Source organism: Mandrillus leucophaeus, unplaced genomic scaffold, assembly GCF_000951045.1.
Source record: "Mandrillus leucophaeus isolate KB7577 unplaced genomic scaffold, Mleu.le_1.0 Scaffold73, whole genome shotgun sequence".
Lineage (NCBI taxonomy): Eukaryota > Metazoa > Chordata > Mammalia > Primates > Cercopithecidae > Mandrillus > Mandrillus leucophaeus.
Window position 1 is genome coordinate 427273 of NW_012107919.1, and position 18016 is coordinate 445288.

Genomic DNA, 18016 nt, shown 5'->3' on the forward strand with positions numbered 1-18016 from the left:
GAGAAGTCCTCCCAAGGAATCAGAAAGCAAAGTTTTGTCAAAAGGAAATGAAATTAAATTTTAGTATCACCGTCCCATGTACAAAAGTTATCATCTCCTTCATACTACTTCATTTTCTAACTCCAAACCCCCACTCCTACACTAGGCCATCACTTTTAGTTGTCAGAACCCAAAGTCATTCTTGGGTCTGAAAAAAATCTATCAGCAAGTCTTTTTAGGCCTAACTCTAAAATATATACCATATCCAATCGGCATGTATTCTTCACTATTGTATTGTTCACTATTCCCAACCTAGTATAAGCAGCAATACTGCTTCCGCTCTTGCTACCCTACAGCCCATTCTCCACATAGGAACCAAAGAGAAGTTTTAAGAATATAAATCAGATCATTTACTCCCTTGCTTAAACAGTCTATGACTACTTAGAATAAAACCCAAAATCCTTACCACAGCCTACTTGGTAATCTGACCTCATCCACTACTCAACCCCCACCCCACCCCTACTGATTATACTCTAGCCATCCATTTTATCCCCTTAGTAAACTTGTTCTATCTCAGGGCCTTTACACTTGCTATTCCCTTCAGTTGAACCATTATGCCTCTAGAGCTTCTCATCACTGGCTCTAACTATACCCAGGTCACTAGTTCAAAAAGTCTTTGGATCCTTAAAAAGCTTCCCTCTCATTCCCACATCCCAGTCACTCCCTATCTCCTTCCCCGGTTTGTTTATTCATAGCACTTATCATTATTTAAAATATTACTTATTATTTAACTTGTTTACTGTCTGTTCTGCTCAAAGATTATAAATTTCATGACTTAGAGTTGCTTCTTGTTGGTTCCCTACTGCCCAAAATACTCCACCTGGCAAATTTTAAGCCTTCAATAAATATATGTTGAATGAATAAATAGATCAAAAGAAAATAACATGCCACTAACTTGGAATAATATACAAAATTATCTTAAGAAATACTATACTTCAAAGAATTGTGGTGAACATTAAATGAAAAAATATGCAGAAAGTTTAGAGAAGAGGTACATGCTAAGTTCTCAATAAATGTTAGTTATCATTTCTGTTATTGTTATTATTAATTAAATAACAATACTGAGTGACTACTAAGTATCAGGTATTGACCTAGACAAGTGCTGAATAGAACAAAAATAAAAAAATCAGTTACTAATTAAAATTATATACAATATATAGAAAGAAGACCAAAGAGAAGGGGAAAAATAGTTTTAGGATATTCAGAAAGTATTCATTTATTAAATACCTTCATACAGAAAACAAACATAAGGATAATGTACCAGTACAGCTTGGCTTAAATATGAGAGGGAGTAATCAAATTTGTAGAGGCAAAATGGAATGATGGAAAGAAAATGTACTTTGTCAGGCCTGGATTCAAATTCCAGTATCCCAGTCCTTACACTTGCTAGCTAAGTAACCTTCAGCAAAATTTAACCTCTTTTGAGTTTCCTCATATATAAAATGGAAACATAACAACACAGCTTATTGTGGAATTTTATTAAGAAACAAATGAAACAATATATGAAAATGACCTGGCCACTCAATAAATGACAGCTATGTTATTTTTCTCATATATCTGGAAACAGAGACTCAAAACTCAACAACAGACAAAAATTCCTAGACTCTCTTGGTTTTATAACCTTGGCCAAAGATTAGCATTTTCATTATTTATACACATGAAGTCAGAGTCTACCAATCAACACAGGTTCGAGCCTGCCACGGTTCACACACACTCAAAATTGAGAGGAAAACAGTAGGGGTGCCTATATAAACTTAACCTTACATCTCTCCCCATGACTGCCTACTAGAAAGAAAATGAAGGTTATTTTCTAACCAGAAAGTGAAGAGTATATTGTCCCCACCTCCCCTCTGCTTCTATAAAAACTTCCCACAGTTCAGAATGTAAAACAGAATCTAAAGAGGACAACCAGCAAGACTTGTGAACCTAAAATTAGACCTACCAGCTGTGTTTTGGTTAGCTAGTGCATAAGGCATCAGCAGGACACTGAAATATACAGAAGCCTCTTCTCTAAAGACAAGTTTTTCTCCAGCCTATCTACCCACCAGATTAGAGCAGGCAGAAGGAACAGAAGGAGAGGGGGATGAACAGTTTGCACCCAAGAAACTTGGTGTCCAGAACTTCTACTGCTGCCAGACTAACTTGTCTGGAATGGAACTCAGAATAGAACCTTAGATGGCTTTATAACAGTAATAAGAATAAGAGCAACCCATTGCTGAGGGCTTATGATATTCCAGGCACCGTGCTAAACTCTTTACATCTATGATCTTGTTTGTTCCTAATGATAACTCAATAGGGAGAAACAATTACTTAACTCATGTTACAGAAGAAGAAACCAAGACTCAGAGGCTGAGTGAATTACTCAACATTATACAGCTAGTAGGTGGAAGAGCTAAGACTCAAAAACAGACTGCAAAGCCAACTGGGTCAAAGACTGTTTGGTCCTTAAATATTCTCCCATTTTTCCTTAGTAAGAGAATCTCGGTTTTTAGCTGGACACACTGTGGCCTGGAGAAATGACTGTTTCCCAGCCTCCCTTGCAACTAGGTAAGGCCAGGGAATTGAGTTCTGGCCAATGAAACATAAGCAGCAATGTGTACAACTTCTCAAGAGTCCCCTTTAAAATAGAGGGGTGTGCCCAGCCAGGTACAGTGGCTCACACCTATAATCCCAGCACTTTGGGAGGCCGAGGCGGGTAGATCACGAGGTCAGGAGATTGAGACCATCCTGGCCAACACAGCGAAACCCCGTGTCTACTAAAAATACAAACATCAGCTGGGCGGGGTGGCGGGTGCCTGTAATCCCAGCTACTTGAGAGGCAGAGGCAGGAGAATCACTTGAACCCGGGAGGCGGAGGTTGCAGTGAGCTGACATCGTGCCACTGCACTCTAGCCTGGTGACAGAACAAGACTCTGTCTCAAACAAATGAACAAACAAAAATAGAGGGGTGTGCCCTTCACTTTTCTATGTCTGTGATTCTGGAACTTGGAAATACTAGCTGGACCTCCAGCGGTCATCTTGGTCCATGATGCAGTAAGGATGTCAGAATGGAGCTGAAAAGAGCCTACATTTCTGGTAACTTCATGGTTCTGCCACGCCAACCTTAGACTGCCTACACCCAAAGTTATTTTACGTGACAGAGAAATAAACATCATGTGGGAGTGGTTATTTTGGATTTTTCCAAATTATTTCATTATTTTAGATGCAGTCAAATTAATCCCAATGTAAATACTGATATATAACAACTATGCAATACTCTCTCAGTTCTTCATTAATGCCCTGGAACTAAACAAGATTATTATACTTCCTATCACACATTTATCACATATTTCATGTTCATCTACTATCCAGCAGGCGCTGTGCTAGGTGCTGGGAATACAAAGATGAATAACATATAGTTCTAGCCTTAAAGAGTTTATAACTCATCAGTGAAAGACATGGAAAGAAATAACATGACATAGTACACAGTATCTAGTGCTACAATAAATGTTCACAGGTTGTTACACTGGGAACACAGAGAAGGATACCTCAAAGCCTATATCTACCTAGTAACACCCTATCCATCTTTCAAGGCCCACCTCGAAGACTCCTTCCTCTAAGAATCTATTCCTGGCTGCATGCCCTCCAGTGATATCAATTTCTCTTTTCTCTCCACTTCCATAGCATACTGTTTGTACCTTTTCTCTAATACACACAAATAAGCATGCGAAAAGACTATCTTTTCTATTGCACTGTAAGCTTGCTGAAGTTGGAAACTTTGCTTATTCTTCTTAGTATCCACCACACAGTTCATCATAATAAATGCTCCAAAATTATTCAGATGAATAAAATTAGTTTAAAAAATAACATAATCAGTCTCTAAAATGAAAGCTAGCTATATGTTATAGTTTGGACATATTATAATGAATGTATTTGCTAATCTTCTTATTGATGTTAAAAACCAATTATTACCTTACCAAAAACTAGCTAAACCCATCTGAAGTGGGTTTAATATATAAATGTTCAACAAAAATAATCTAGCACATTACAGTATACATCAAAGTCACTGCCCATATAGTTATTTGCCGTAAATTGTGGATTGAGCCTTTGGTAGATTTTGCTTGATTGGTTGGTTTTGGTTTTTTCATTCTTGATCAGTTTTCTGACACTTAAAAAGGGCATCAACATTGACTTTTTTTGCACCTGATGCAATGTTGGTTTGATCCTATCATAGTGATATGTACACACACACACACACACACACACACACAATTCTCTCTCTCTCTCTCCCCCACCCACACACACGAGATTCAACTCTCCCAGAGTCAGGCTTCTGCGTTTCTTACCCCATTCTCATCTCTACTCCCCATATCAAGACTAAAGCTTTTGTTTCATCCACTGTCTATAATACATCTCCTATTCTGAAAGGTCCATGAGCATCTGTGTTCCTTACTGCCACCTAACAAGTTTAGCCCCTGGTTCTATTAAAACAAGAATAAGAGCATGAAACTGGGCTGGTCCTCCCAGACTGAACTATAACCTCAAGCAGAACACATACGAGGCACTGATACAGATGAATCTCTGGCTTCTCAGACTTGGGTTAGATGCAAGGGGAGGGAAAAGATGGGTATGTCAATGAAGAGGTAGGCAGGGCAACCTCCATGTCGAGAGTTGTGGTCAAGACAATGGTGACAGAGGCTCAAGAGTCCTTTGTCACCAGAAGAGCCTAAGGATAAGCCTACTGCATCAGCAACCTTACCCCAAAAAGCAATTGCCTAACAGCATAAAATGCCTATGAACTCATCCTATTTTGACTGAAAGGCCAGAAAAGAGAAAAAGAGGGCACCAGACTTTTGGGAGAGAGAGTAGAGAAAGCCTGGATCTTTTCTCTCGAGTGGACTGTTCAGACCACTGGCTAAGCACTCTAGTTCTTTAATGAAGCTCCATCACCATCAATGTTGAATCCCCTAAAAAATCTAACTAATGTAAAAGGGATTCCCATAATCTCATATTCCCTCCATAGAGCAGTATTTTCATCTGTGCTAACAACACATTCAAATGCTAGAACAATGCCATTCTCTCATTTACAGAGCCAACTAACCCTTCTATGAGGAGTTGTTCAAATAAACCAAACCAATTGTCTCTGCTATGAATAAAATCACTGGACTCTATACAGTAGCATCAAATGGTAACACAACAGGAAAATTTCCCTAGAACTTCACAAGATGTCATAATTCACGTCCCTACCCAATGTCATATGCTCAGAGATGCCTTCTATAACACATCTTATCAAAAAGTAACCTATCCTGCCACACCAACTCATTCTTACATTACCATGATTTATTGTTTTCATAGCACATAACACCATCCAAAATTACTCTGCTATTTCTTTCCCACTGGAGAGAATGAATTCCGAAAAGTTAGAGCCCTATCTGTCTAGTTCACTGCATACTTTCAAGACTTTTTACAGGTTAAGAAAGTACACTTTGATTGGAAATCCCAGAACTGCAGGCCTCACATAAACTTTCTACAGAACTACGCAAGGGTGGCTCCAACTAATGACAGCATGCCATTCCCTTTACCTTGGTCTTACTTTTGTTTTATTCTGTACAAATAAATAAGACACTGGTTGAACCACTATGTATGCCAGTGCTACAAACTCTAATTAGAAGTGACCTGTATCTCTTCAGCAAGAACAAAAAATTAAAAACATAAATAGATACATTACAGCAAGCCTTCAACCTTCTGCCTCCCTACGAAACCTTCTTCTATGAGCTGACTGAAAAGCCAGATTCACTGACCCCTATGGAATACACTACGGCATACCTCCAGCTCCTCGAGAATCACAGCTCTTTGAGCATATACTTATATTCTTCCATCCACCCAGATACCAATGTCTCCTCAGTCACTCCCCAAGCAGTTGTTCCTCTTATCACTTAACCAAACATTCTTCCCAAACACCCATCTTAAAAGCAAAGGGTGTGGCTTAAAAACCTTCGGATCTGTCTTTAGAAAAGCCATGTTAAGAACTCCACAGATGCTATATATTTACTGAATTCTGCCAACCACTTCTCCCTTTGCCACTTTGTAAGACTCTACCTTTTCTTCAGGTGATCTTGGGGTAAACTAGACAAGTGGTCTTCAAACCACAGGACATGACACATTAGTGTGCCATGAGATCAATGTAGTGGCAGGGTCCAGAATTTTTTTTTTAACAGAATACAAGAGAAACAGAACATATATGTAGTAAGGCAAATGGTGTCTCATTTGAGTTAACGGGGTATGTCTGGTGAGTGGCTGTGTGTATAAACGAGATCACAGTATAAAATATATTTCCTCTACTGTAGGTTGTGTTCAAAATAATTTTTAAAAATACTAGACTATTGAGTATATCTAAAGCACTTTTATTTCAACATAAAAGTTCATTAAATGTAGCTCTGAAAGCAAATTCCCTTGACAATGTAAGAATTTTTGTATGAATAAATCCATAAGCCAGATCAAGCTCCTTTGTCAGATCCAGTGACCCATTTTCATAGCCAGAAATTACCGTCAGAGTAAGAGAAACCCACATATGTGAGATGACAAGTCATGACTCGGTAAGAAGTCACAAATTGGGCTGCATAACTATTTTTCTATGATAAAGCTAAAGACTAGGCTCAGTTCAAACTTGGACCCACAAAATCCCCTGGAGACCAAATGCCACAGACCAAAACTGTAATACAGCAACATCCAGGAGAAAAGAAAGAACAGTACTTCAAGTGACTAAGTGATGATCTTGTCCCTTCAAGATGTTCACTCAGTCTATTTGGCCTATCAGGTTGTCTCCATCCCTAATCCCCTCTCACTGTAGGATCACCCTGTTTTTCTGCTCATTCTGGCCTACTCTGAAGTTTGCTTTTTCTCTAAATGTTAGCAGACTTTGGCAAGAACTTGGCCTTCTACTGCCAATACCAGCCACTGACAGCCTGGTTAAACACTGAGGTATCAAAACATAAATTGTACAAATTCCTCTCAATTCTAAACTTGTATAATTAGCCTCTTTATATTAATAATAAAAAGAAGAGCTAACATTTAGTGAGCACTAACAATGTGTTAGGCATTGTTAAAGTTTCTTAATCACCCACAAAGTAATTTCATTCTCACAAAAGCTCTATTTTATTTCTTATCATTATGCCCATTTTAGAAATACAGAAACAAGGCCAAACTGTAATATAACTTGCCTAAGGTCAAAAAGTGGTAGAGCTAGCATATTTCCCGTCCCTTTCTAATCCTGTATTATATTTTACTTTTCATTTATAATACTTATTACATGTTTATTTGCTTATTTGTTCTTTCCTACTTCCTTCCAATAGAATGTAAGCTCTGACAAAAGTACAGACTTTCATTTTGTTCACTACTATATTCCCAATACTTAGAAAGTATCTACACTCAGTTGATTCTCAATAAGTACTTGCTGAATGAATGAATGCAGTATAACAACGATCCTCTTCTTTTGTCCATCATCCCACTGAGTCACTTTTACTGTTCCAAGATATTCTCTTGCCAATAAGTAAATGTTCATTGCACTCATAACATTTGAAACCAGAGCTGCCATCAAGCTCCTATCTTTATCGAACCAAAATGAGCAGTTTCTCACCCTAGCTGCCTAACAGAGCAAATGCCATGCTCTTTCTGAGAAGAATAAAGAAAATATTACTCCTGTCTCTACAATTCCTTCAAACACAACATCTGGCATTAAATGAAAAACTGTTTGAGACATGACAAGAATCAGAAAAATGTGGCCGGGCGCGGTGACTCACGCCTGTAATCCCCAGCACTTGGGAGGCCAAGATGGGCGGATCACAACGTCAGGAGATCGAGACCATCCTGGCTAACACGGTGAAACCCCATCTGTACTAAAAATACAACAACAATAGCTGGGTGTAGTGGCGGGTGCCTGTAGTCCCAGCTACTTGGGAGGCTGAGGCAGGAGAATGACGTGAACCCGGGAGGCGGAGCTTGCAGTGAGCTGCGATTGCGCCACTGTACTCCAGCCTGAGTGAGCGAGACTCCGCCTCAAAAAAAAAAAAAAAAAAAAGAATCAGAAAAATGTAACATACAATCAAGGATGATTCCCAAAAAGATCCAGAGAAACAGATCTCTTAAAAAATAACCAAATTAACATTCTAGAGTTGAAAAACACGGTATCTTAAATGAAGAATTCAGTAACACTCATGGAGTATTTCCAGCTGCTATACATGAAGAATGAAGCGAATCTATGGAGTGATTTCCAGGACATACTAAGTGTAAAAAAAGAAAGCATAAAAGAATATTATATTCTCCCCAAACCTTATAACTCCAGTTTCACCATGGGAAAAAAACACCAGAGAAATCGAAATCAAGGAACATTCTACAAAATACCTCACTAGCACTGCTTAATACTGTCAAGATCATCCAAAACAAGGAAATGTGACGTCCCGGATAGAATCGTGGTACAGAAGTCATCAGAGGAAAAACTAGTGACATTCAGTAAAGTCTACAGTTCAGTTAGTAATGTTCTAACATTAGGATAAGCAGAGTGCACGAAGCAGTTTTTGATCTAAGAACATATAATGAGCCCAAGAAACTAGGCTGTGCATTTGGTTAGTAGAAAGTGAGGTGTGAGGGGAGTATGGGATAACAGAAAGCAAAGCCTATGGCATGCTCAGAGTAAAACATTTAAAGGACGGCCAGGTGGCGGCTCACACCTGTAATCCCAGCACTTTGGGAAGCCAAGGTGGGCAGATCGTCTGAGGTCAGGAGCTCCAGACTCACCTAACCAACATGGTGAAACCCGGTCTCTACTAAAACTACAAAATATCAGGCAGGCGTGGTGGCGCATTCCCGTAGTCCCTACTACTTAGGAGGCTGAGGCAGGAGAACTGGTTGAACCCAGGAGGCAAAGGTTGTAGTGAGCCATGATCACGCTACTGCACTCCAGCCTGGACAACAGAATAAGACTCTATCTCAAAAACGACAACAACAAACAAACAAAGAACCATTTAAAGGAGATCCTTTCTGGCCTATAATCCCAGCACTTTGGGAGGCCAAGGCAGGTGGATCACCTGAGCTCAGGAGTTCAAGACCAATCTGGCCAACATGGTGGAATGCCATCTCTACTAGAAATACAAAAAATTAGCTGGGCATGGTGGTGGGCGCCTGTAGTCCCAACTACTCAGGAGGCTGAGGCAGGAGAATCACTTGAATCTGGGAGGCAGAGGTTGCAGTGAGCCGACCGAGATGGAGCCACTGCACTCCAGCGTGGGCAACAAGAGCAAAACTTCGTCTCTAAATAAATAAATAAATAAATAAATAAAGGGGATCCTTTCCATACAGACTTGGGACCCTCTCACTTTTTCACCCTGCTAAGGCGTAAAATCTCAGAGTAAAAGCAAACTAAACTCGTCACTACCCAAACATCTAAAGGGGAAGGTAGAGAGGTAAACAAAACAGAGAGGGGGATAAAATGAAAGAAAGTCTCTAAGATGTGGGCAAGGTCCTCCTGAAAGTTTGGTCCAAGAAACCTCAAGAAATTAATTTACTAGAAGGGGATTCTAAACAAGATGTACTCTCAGGCCTTAGCAGAATCAAATTCAAATCCTCTCTCAAAGTATGCAGCTTCATGCAAGATTTGGAAAAGTACCATAAGCAATGTTTAAAAAGCAATGAGAAGCTACACAGCTACACAGAACCCAGCACAAAAAGAAATAAAAACATGAAACATGAAAAAATAAAAACAGCAGCAGAAAGAGGTCCACAAAGTCTTCACACATTAGAATTATCAGAGGCAGATTATCAATCAATATGCCTACAGTTCTTAAAGGAATAGCTAAGACAGCTACAGAAAAAAAAAAAGAATATGATTCACAAATTCATACTAGCACATTTGAAAATTTAGATAAAATGGAGAAACGTCTGAGAAAATGTAACTTATCAAAACTAACCTAAGACAAAACAGACAACCTAGACAGACCTATGACTATTAAAGAAATTGAGTCCATAGTCAAAAATACTACATAAAACAATTACATTACTGGGTATATACCCAAAGGAATATAGATCATTCTATTATACAGATACATGCACATGTATGTTCACTGCAGTGCTATTCACAATAGCAAAGACATGGAATCAACTTAAATGCCCATCAGTGATAGACTGGATAAAGAAAATGTGGTACATATCCCATGGAATACTACGCAGCCATAAAAACGAATCAGATCACGTCCTTTGCAGAGACATGAATGGAGCCAGAAGCCATTATCCTCAGCAAACTAACGCAGGAACAGAAAACCAAATGCTGCATCTTACAACACATGGACACATGGTGGGGAACAACATACACTGGAGCCTGTCAGTGGATAGGGAGTGGGAGGAAGGAGAGCATCAGAAAGAACAGCTAATGAATTCTGGGCTTAATACCTAAGTGATGGGATGACTGTGCAGCAAACCAGCATGGCACACGTTTACCTATGTAACAAACCTGCATATCCTGCACATGTACCCCAGAACTTAAAAGCTTGAAACTAAAAATAATAAAAAATGTTGGGGATGTTAAAAAATGTAAACCAAAAAACAAACAAACAAAAAACACAAAACACCAATAATAAACGAATAATAAACCAACTCTCCCTTCCCCCTTCACTGTCTCCAGGAATAGATGGCTTCCATGGTCAGTTCTACCAATCACTCTAGGAAGAAATATTTCAGTCTTTCACAAATACTTCCAGACTATTAAAAGAGAGAAAGAATATATAAGAAACACTACACTCTGCCTCAGACTATGAAGCCAAACTTTGATAGCAAAATCTCACGAGAACAGTAAAAGAATAATGATAGGCCAATTTCTTCCATAAATATAAACCAAAAAAACTACATAAATTATTAATAAGCCAAATCCAAAAACATGAGGCTACTTCAACTTGACCAAGTTGGGTCAAGGAAATCCCAGAAATGCTAGCCTTTCTGCTTTAATTATAAAATACGACAATACAAAGAGATGAAAGTAAGACCATATATATGCACACACCTCTATTTGCAGAAAGAAACACCTGAAGAGTAATCAAAAAACTAATAAAAACAGTTACTGGCCAGGCACAGCAGCTGACGCCTGTAATCCCACAGCTGTAGGAGGCTAAGGTGGGAGGACTGCTTGAGGCTAGGAGTTCAAGACCAACTTGGACAACACAGCAAGACACCCTCTCTACAAAACAAAAAATAAATAGAATTAGCCAGGCATGGTGGTGCACACCTGTAGTCCTAGCAACTCAGGATGCTCAGGTGGGAGGATCGCTTAAGCCCAGGAATTTTAGATTACAATGAGCTATGCTCCCACCACTGCACTCTAGCCTGAGCAAGAGTAAGATCCTGTTTCTAAGAAAAAAACAAGTAGTTACCAACAGCTGATGGAAGAATCAGGTAAAAAGGGCAAAGGCTTTTGAGGCATGTGAACATATCACTGACTTTTTAAATTTAACTTTAAAAGATCAATTAATGTAATTCATCATCATAACACAGTAAAAAAGAAAATCACATGATCATCCCAAAAGATGCAAAAAAAGCATTTGATATTAAGTAATGAATCAAAATTCAGAAAAACTTAGCAAACTAGAAGTTTTAACTGATAAAACATATCTATTTTCAAAAACCATAGAATGTATCACTTATTTGTGCAATGTTATCAATTATTGCTAGATCACAAACAAGGCCAGAATATCCACCAATCACATCCATTCAACATAATCCTGGGGGTGCTATCCAATGCAGTAAGGCAAGAAAAAACAAATAACAGGTAAAAGGGTTGAAAAGAAACAAACAAAAAGTATCTCTCTTCACCCATAATACAATCATGTATGTAGAATAAATCTACAGATAAATGATTAGGATATGTAAGATAATTCAGCAGCTAGATTACAAAAAAATCAATACATAAAAGTTAACCACATTCCTATATACAATTAGAAAACAAAACTTAAAACCATTTATTTTTATTTTAGAGACAGGGTCTTGCTCTGTCGACCAGGCTGGAGGGAAGTGGCAGGATCATAACTCACTGCAGCCTCAAACTCCTAGACTCAAGCAATGCTCCCACATCAGCCTTCCATATAGCTGACAGGTGTGAGCCACTGTGCCTGGCTCATATTTTCTACAATACTATAAAATCATTTTACAATGATGTGAAAAATCTTTCGGGAAAAAAAAATAATAAAAGTTTACTGCAAAGCAATAAAAAAGACCTAAATAAATGAATCAGAAGACTTCATGTTGTAATGATATTAATTCTCCCTATATTGGCTTATAAATTTAATACAATATCCAAAAACACTCCTGCAGGCTTTTTAATACTATGACTCTAAGAAATGTAAAGGGCCAAAACCGGCCAACACACTCTTAAGAGACAAGATGGAAGTACCTGCTTTACCAGATATTAAGACATATTACAAAGGGATGGTAACTGAGAAAACATGCTGTTCACACAGGGATATACTAACAGATCAACAGTGGAGAACAGAAGAGCCAAGAAACACATTCACACACATTACGGGCACTTGATATATGACAGGTGGGACAGCAAATCAGTGCACAAAGGAAGGGCTTTTCAATAAATATGCCAATAGTAATTGGCTATCTGTATGGGGAAAAAAATGAAATTGAGCCGCTAATTCTACTACACAAAAATCAATACTAAGTAGAACAAGACACAAAAAGCACTAACCATAAGGAAAAGTATCGATAAGTTTTACCACATTAAAATGAAGAGCTTCTATTCAAAGCACAACTTTTTTAAAAAGAAAAACCACATAGAAGATATTTGCAACCCACATAGAGTACAACAACAACAAAAAAAATCAGAAACAAATATATAGCTGGGCATGGTGGCTAATGCCTATAGTCCAAACACTTTGGGAGGCCCAGGTGGGCGGATCACCTGAAGTCAGGAGTTCAAGACCAGCCTGGTCAACATGACAAAACCGTCTCTACTAAAAAAAAAAATTACAAAAATTAGCCAGGCTTGGCAGCAGGTGCCTGTAATCCCAGCTACTCAGGAGGCTGAGGCAGGAGAATAGTTTGAACCTGGGAGGCACAGTTTCCAGCGAGCTGAGATCTAGCCACTGTACTCCAGCCTGGGCAGCAGACCAAGGCTCCATCTCAAAAAAAAGAAAAGAAAAGAAAAGAAAAGAACAAACATATATAAAAATTCATATAATGAGAAAAGGACAACTCAATAAAAAAATGGGCAAAAGAACTGACTAGGTACTTCACAGAGAAAATACAAAAGATCCTCAAAGTCATTAGTAATAAGAGGAGCGAAAATTAAAACCACAATAAAATACCATTACATATCCACAAGACTGACAAAAATTAAAAATACTGTAACAGCAAGTGTTAAAGATACAGAGCAACAGGAACTCTCATATACTCTTCATAGTGATTCAAACTGGTACAACCACTCTGGAAAATAGTTGGCAACATGTAGTATTACTGAAGATATGCATAGCCTCTGACACAGCAATTTCACTTCTGCGTTTATAGGCCACTTAAATATATGTAAATGTACACCAACAGACAGGACCAAGAATATTTACACTGACATTATTTGCAAGAGCCCGATGCTCCCAAACCTGGAAACAAATCAAATGTCCATCTATGACAGAATAGGTAACTTATGGCATATTCATAAAACGGAATTCGATATAGTAAAGAAACTGAATAAACTACAGCCACTCATAGGATGACTCTCACAAACACGATGTTGAGAAAATGAAGCAAAACCCAGAAGAATGCATGATAAAAATATTATACCCATAGTGTCAAGTTCAAATAAGTTTAGGAATGCATACATATGGAGTAAAAGCATAAAGGTAAGCAAGGAAATGATCACAAAAGTCAAGATTATGCTTACTTATGCAGAAGAGAGATGGTTATAATTGGAAAAGGTATGGGGGAAAGGCTTCAATATTGCTAGCAATGTTCTATTTCTTAATCTGGAGACTACCTATTTGTTTTATAATTATTTGTTAGACTGTAAGTTTTTACATACTTTCTGAATGTGCATTTTACAATTATAAACAGGGACTAAAAAAGGGAAAACCTAATAAAAATGAGCTTCATTCTCAAAGTATTTGTTATCCCAAAGCCAGCTATTCCCTATTCAGGAAAGCAAAAGTCATCATAATATGACAATGCTCGCTAATACAGATAACTTAATCAACTGATCACTCCATTCAAAATTTCCCCCCTCCCTCCCCGATTAACACCAGCAGTTTTTCTGAATGATAGTAGATATCCACAATATAAATAAAAGGCGCATCGTCTGCAAATTCATTCATTCAACGAACATTTCCTAAGTGTCCACTGCCTGGGGCACCAGTAAGGTCCAAGACAGATAAAGAACCAGACAGAGGACATGGGAACTTCCACTCCCATCCCAATTTGGCCTCCATCTTCTTACCCTCCTTTTCTACTAAGTTTCAAACACGAAGAATCTAAAACGAACTCAGGGCACATACGAAGTTACTATTAAACTATTGTGTTATTCTTTTCAATGCAGACGTACCACCTGATTGGATTCATGTGGCAAAATCATATTTCCCATGTTTTCAAGTAGGCAAAAAGATTGCCTTATCAAGAGCCCTAGCACAAAGCACCAGTTTCAACAATAGTGATGCTGTGGAAACTGGCCTACGTGGGGTCAAAACTCCCAAGAAATGCTTTACCTGGAATCCACAGACCAGAAACTTGCAATTTTCTAGAAATTGTATACTAGATTTTGTGTGTGCATGTATTTTCTCAGGTGAGAGTCCAGAACTTTCATCAGATTCTCAAAGGAGTTCAACCAAAAAGGGCGAATAAGAACTGCTCCCAAAAAGTTGGAAAGACTAGCTTCTTAGGGACACAGTGAAAGCGAATGTGGTCAGAGTCAGGCCACCTGAGCGGAAACCCAGGTGTTCTGACCCCTAGGCTTATGCTTTGAAGGCCCAATACTTACTCTTAATTCTTCAAAGGCTTCGTCTAGGGTGGAGAGTTGGTGGCCCTGATGAGCCCCAATGACTGGACACAGGACACAGATGAGCTGCCTATCTTCCTGGCAATAGGTGCTCAAATCGAGCCCATGGTCCGGACACTTCCTCTTGGCCACTCTCTCTGCTTCCATTTCTATTTCTGGGTCAAATTCACTTTCTGCCTCAGTTTCTCCCTCCGCCTCGGATTCCCCTTCTTCTTGGTTGTCTTCTTCGGCCTCGCTTTCTTGCTCATCCTCCATTTCTTCCTCGCTGTCTTCTTCACTCTCCTCATCGCTCTCATCCTCACTCTCTTCCTCTGTCTCACTCTCTTCCTCTGACTCGCTCTCTTCCTCCGACTCACTTTCTTCCCCTGCCTCGCTTTCTATCTCCCTCTCCTGCTCCACCTTGACCTCCGCTTCTTCCTTCCCCGCCCCCTCTCCGTCAGCTGGCGGGGTCCAGGCCTGGGCGCCGTGGACGTATTCGGCCAGGTGGTGACTGAGGAACTTCTGCCTGTGCGCCTCAGCGTGGCGACGGCAGTAGCAGAAGCCGCATTCTCGGCACACTTCCTCGGCCCCCGGAGCCTCGTCGGGCTCGCACTCGTCACACGTGCCGTCGTGAGGCAGCTCCTCGAAGGCCGCGCCCACTCCGGAGGCCATGTGGTTGCTGTGACGCGGTAAGGCCTCGGGGCCTCAGGGCTCGCCGCCTTCCCTCTGCGCGGCCTCCTCACTTCCTTCTCCCGCCCCGGGTCCCTTCCTCGGGAGTCGCCGCCCGCCTGGAGCCTGGACCGCGCCGCGTCTGGAAGCGGGACCTGGGGCCGGGGCAGCCCCTGCCCGGGCGGAGCAGCAAAGAGCCTTCCGCTGGCTCGGCCTGCTCTGCTCTGTCCCTGCGCTTCCTCTGCCGCGCAGGGCACTTCCGGCGCGGGCACCCGGCGCCCCCGTCGGCCCCCGCGTCGCGCCGCCCGCTCAGCCTCCCGCTACTCGGGCGAGATTGCTGCTGCCGCTGTCCCCCGCGCCGCCCCGGTTCCACTTTCCCTTTCCCCGTCAGGAGGCCTCCTTTTACTTCCTGAGTCATTTAAAGTGGCAATGACCCTTTTCTGCTTTTCCCGCGGGGCTCACCTCCGCCGCTCCAAATCTCTGCGTACCTTGGAGGAGGAGGAGGGAGAAGGAGGAGGATGGGGGAAGTCTCTTACTCTCTCCGGAGGCGGGAATTGGGCTCCACCTCCCCCATTCCCTCCCTGGAAGTGTCAACCTGAGTTTTCAAGGCCACTAGGCTGGCGTCCCTGTGCATTTCAGTCTCTCTGTGTCAATTTGTCGCCGCTTGTCACAGTCCCCAGTGTTCTGCAAGGTGCCAGGGCAGTGTTGTTTACCAGACTGAACCTGACCTCTTGGGATTTCCTGAGTGCGGAAGGGCTATGTTTGTTCTAGGCTCGGGGAATCGGGGTCAGGATGAGCAAACAAACATTTTCGATCCAAAGCAATACTGTGCTTTGTCTATTTGCATTCCTGCCTCCTAGGATCTCAGAACTTCTGGAGTGGTAACCTCTGTGCGGTTTTCTGAGAGCTGCCTTGTGTTGGGCAGAGATGTCAAGTGAAGTGAGGTGGGGAGAGGCAGTATTTGTCGAGTGACAGGTCCGGGTTGCAGTCATTTTCCTTTATGTAAGGTGTCCCTCTAGATTCCCATTAAGAAAACGGAAGGAAACTGTTGTTTATAAAGCAGTACTGTAGTGCCAAGAACCCGGCTACATCTTTTTGTGGCTCTTTGAAAGCCGGTTTTGGAAGATCCTCTGCCCGATGGTCCCCAAATCCTGGTGCCACTACCTATCAGTTTTATGACCATGGACGAGTTAATTGATCATATTCTGTTTTCCACTTTTTAAAAAAGATGTAAAGTGAAAAGAACGGTAAATATGTACCTCATGGGGTAGTTTTATGGATTAAATGTAACGATGCTTGCACTGTAGAATATTCACTAAGCTTTCATTATTATTTTTGGCACAAATTATATTTCGTGCTCACAATGCCCCTTTGAAGGAACGTATTTTACACACACAGGGCATTTTCGGCTGGCTGCTGGTAATGTAGGCAAGTCCCTACCTCTACCCCATATCCATGTTTCTCCGTTCACAGGAGAGTTTTTGTTTTGCACTGTATTTGGGAGAGGGAAAATTAAGTTTTTATCTAGTCAAGGGAGAGGCTGAGGTGTGTTAAGAAGAATGAAGGGGGATAGAATGGTGTCTGTCTTACATTGATCCCCTTAGATGATTTTGAGTTAGAATTTTCAGATGCTTTCCTCAAACATACCAGGGGATGAGGTGGGGTAAAAAAAAAATTTAATAGTTTTTAATGTCTCCATGGATAATGTATGCCTAATCTTTGTGCAGCTTTTGTTAGATATTTAGTTTTTAGAAACCTTTCTTTTTAACCTCAGAACAATTCTGTAGAATGTTGAAAGAAAATCAGGTTTATTTTGTTCCAATTCCATACACATTTCTGTTTTCCCCTGGCTCATTTCTCTGGAAATTATTTCTGTGTCTGCTTTTGAAACATGAGTTGATGCAGCATTCCGGAAAAAAAAAAAAAAAATCAACTAATGTCAACTCAAACATCAACACTAATATACCTAGTGAGAAGTGTGCCTTGCTTGGTTGTTTCTACTCCCGCCCTCCCCCAGGCTTAAAAGAAAACAACTTAGCCTTTACAAACATAACGTTCTCACATTTAGAAAGTCCTTCAATGAAAATAATTTTTAATGTGTTTTTTTTTTCTTTTTTTCTTTTTTTTTTTTTTTTACTAACTCAGATGTGTTTTTTTTTTTTTTTTTTTTTTTTGAGACAGTCTCGCTCTGTTGCCCAGGCTGGAGTGCAATGGCATGATATCTTTGCTCGGTGGGAAGAGGAGTCATGTCGTCATTATTGTTATAATGTTTTTTTCTTCCTAATGTTACTTGACAGAAAGTTAAAATATAATACTGTGCAGTTC

At 40.3% G+C, this 18016-nt stretch overlaps 1 protein-coding gene across 1 annotated transcript in view; it reads right to left on the bottom strand.

Annotated features, from left to right (window-relative positions):
* The window catches only part of TRIM44 (tripartite motif containing 44), a 144293-nt gene extending 128177 nt beyond the window's left edge, over positions 1-16116 (bottom strand). The window contains exon 1 of the mRNA XM_011965507.1: positions 15026-16116. Coding sequence (XP_011820897.1) covers positions 15026-15694 — 669 coding nt within the window. The 5' untranslated portion in view covers positions 15695-16116. The remainder of the gene's footprint in view (positions 1-15025) is intronic.
* Between the last annotated feature and the right edge of the window lie 1900 nt (positions 16117-18016).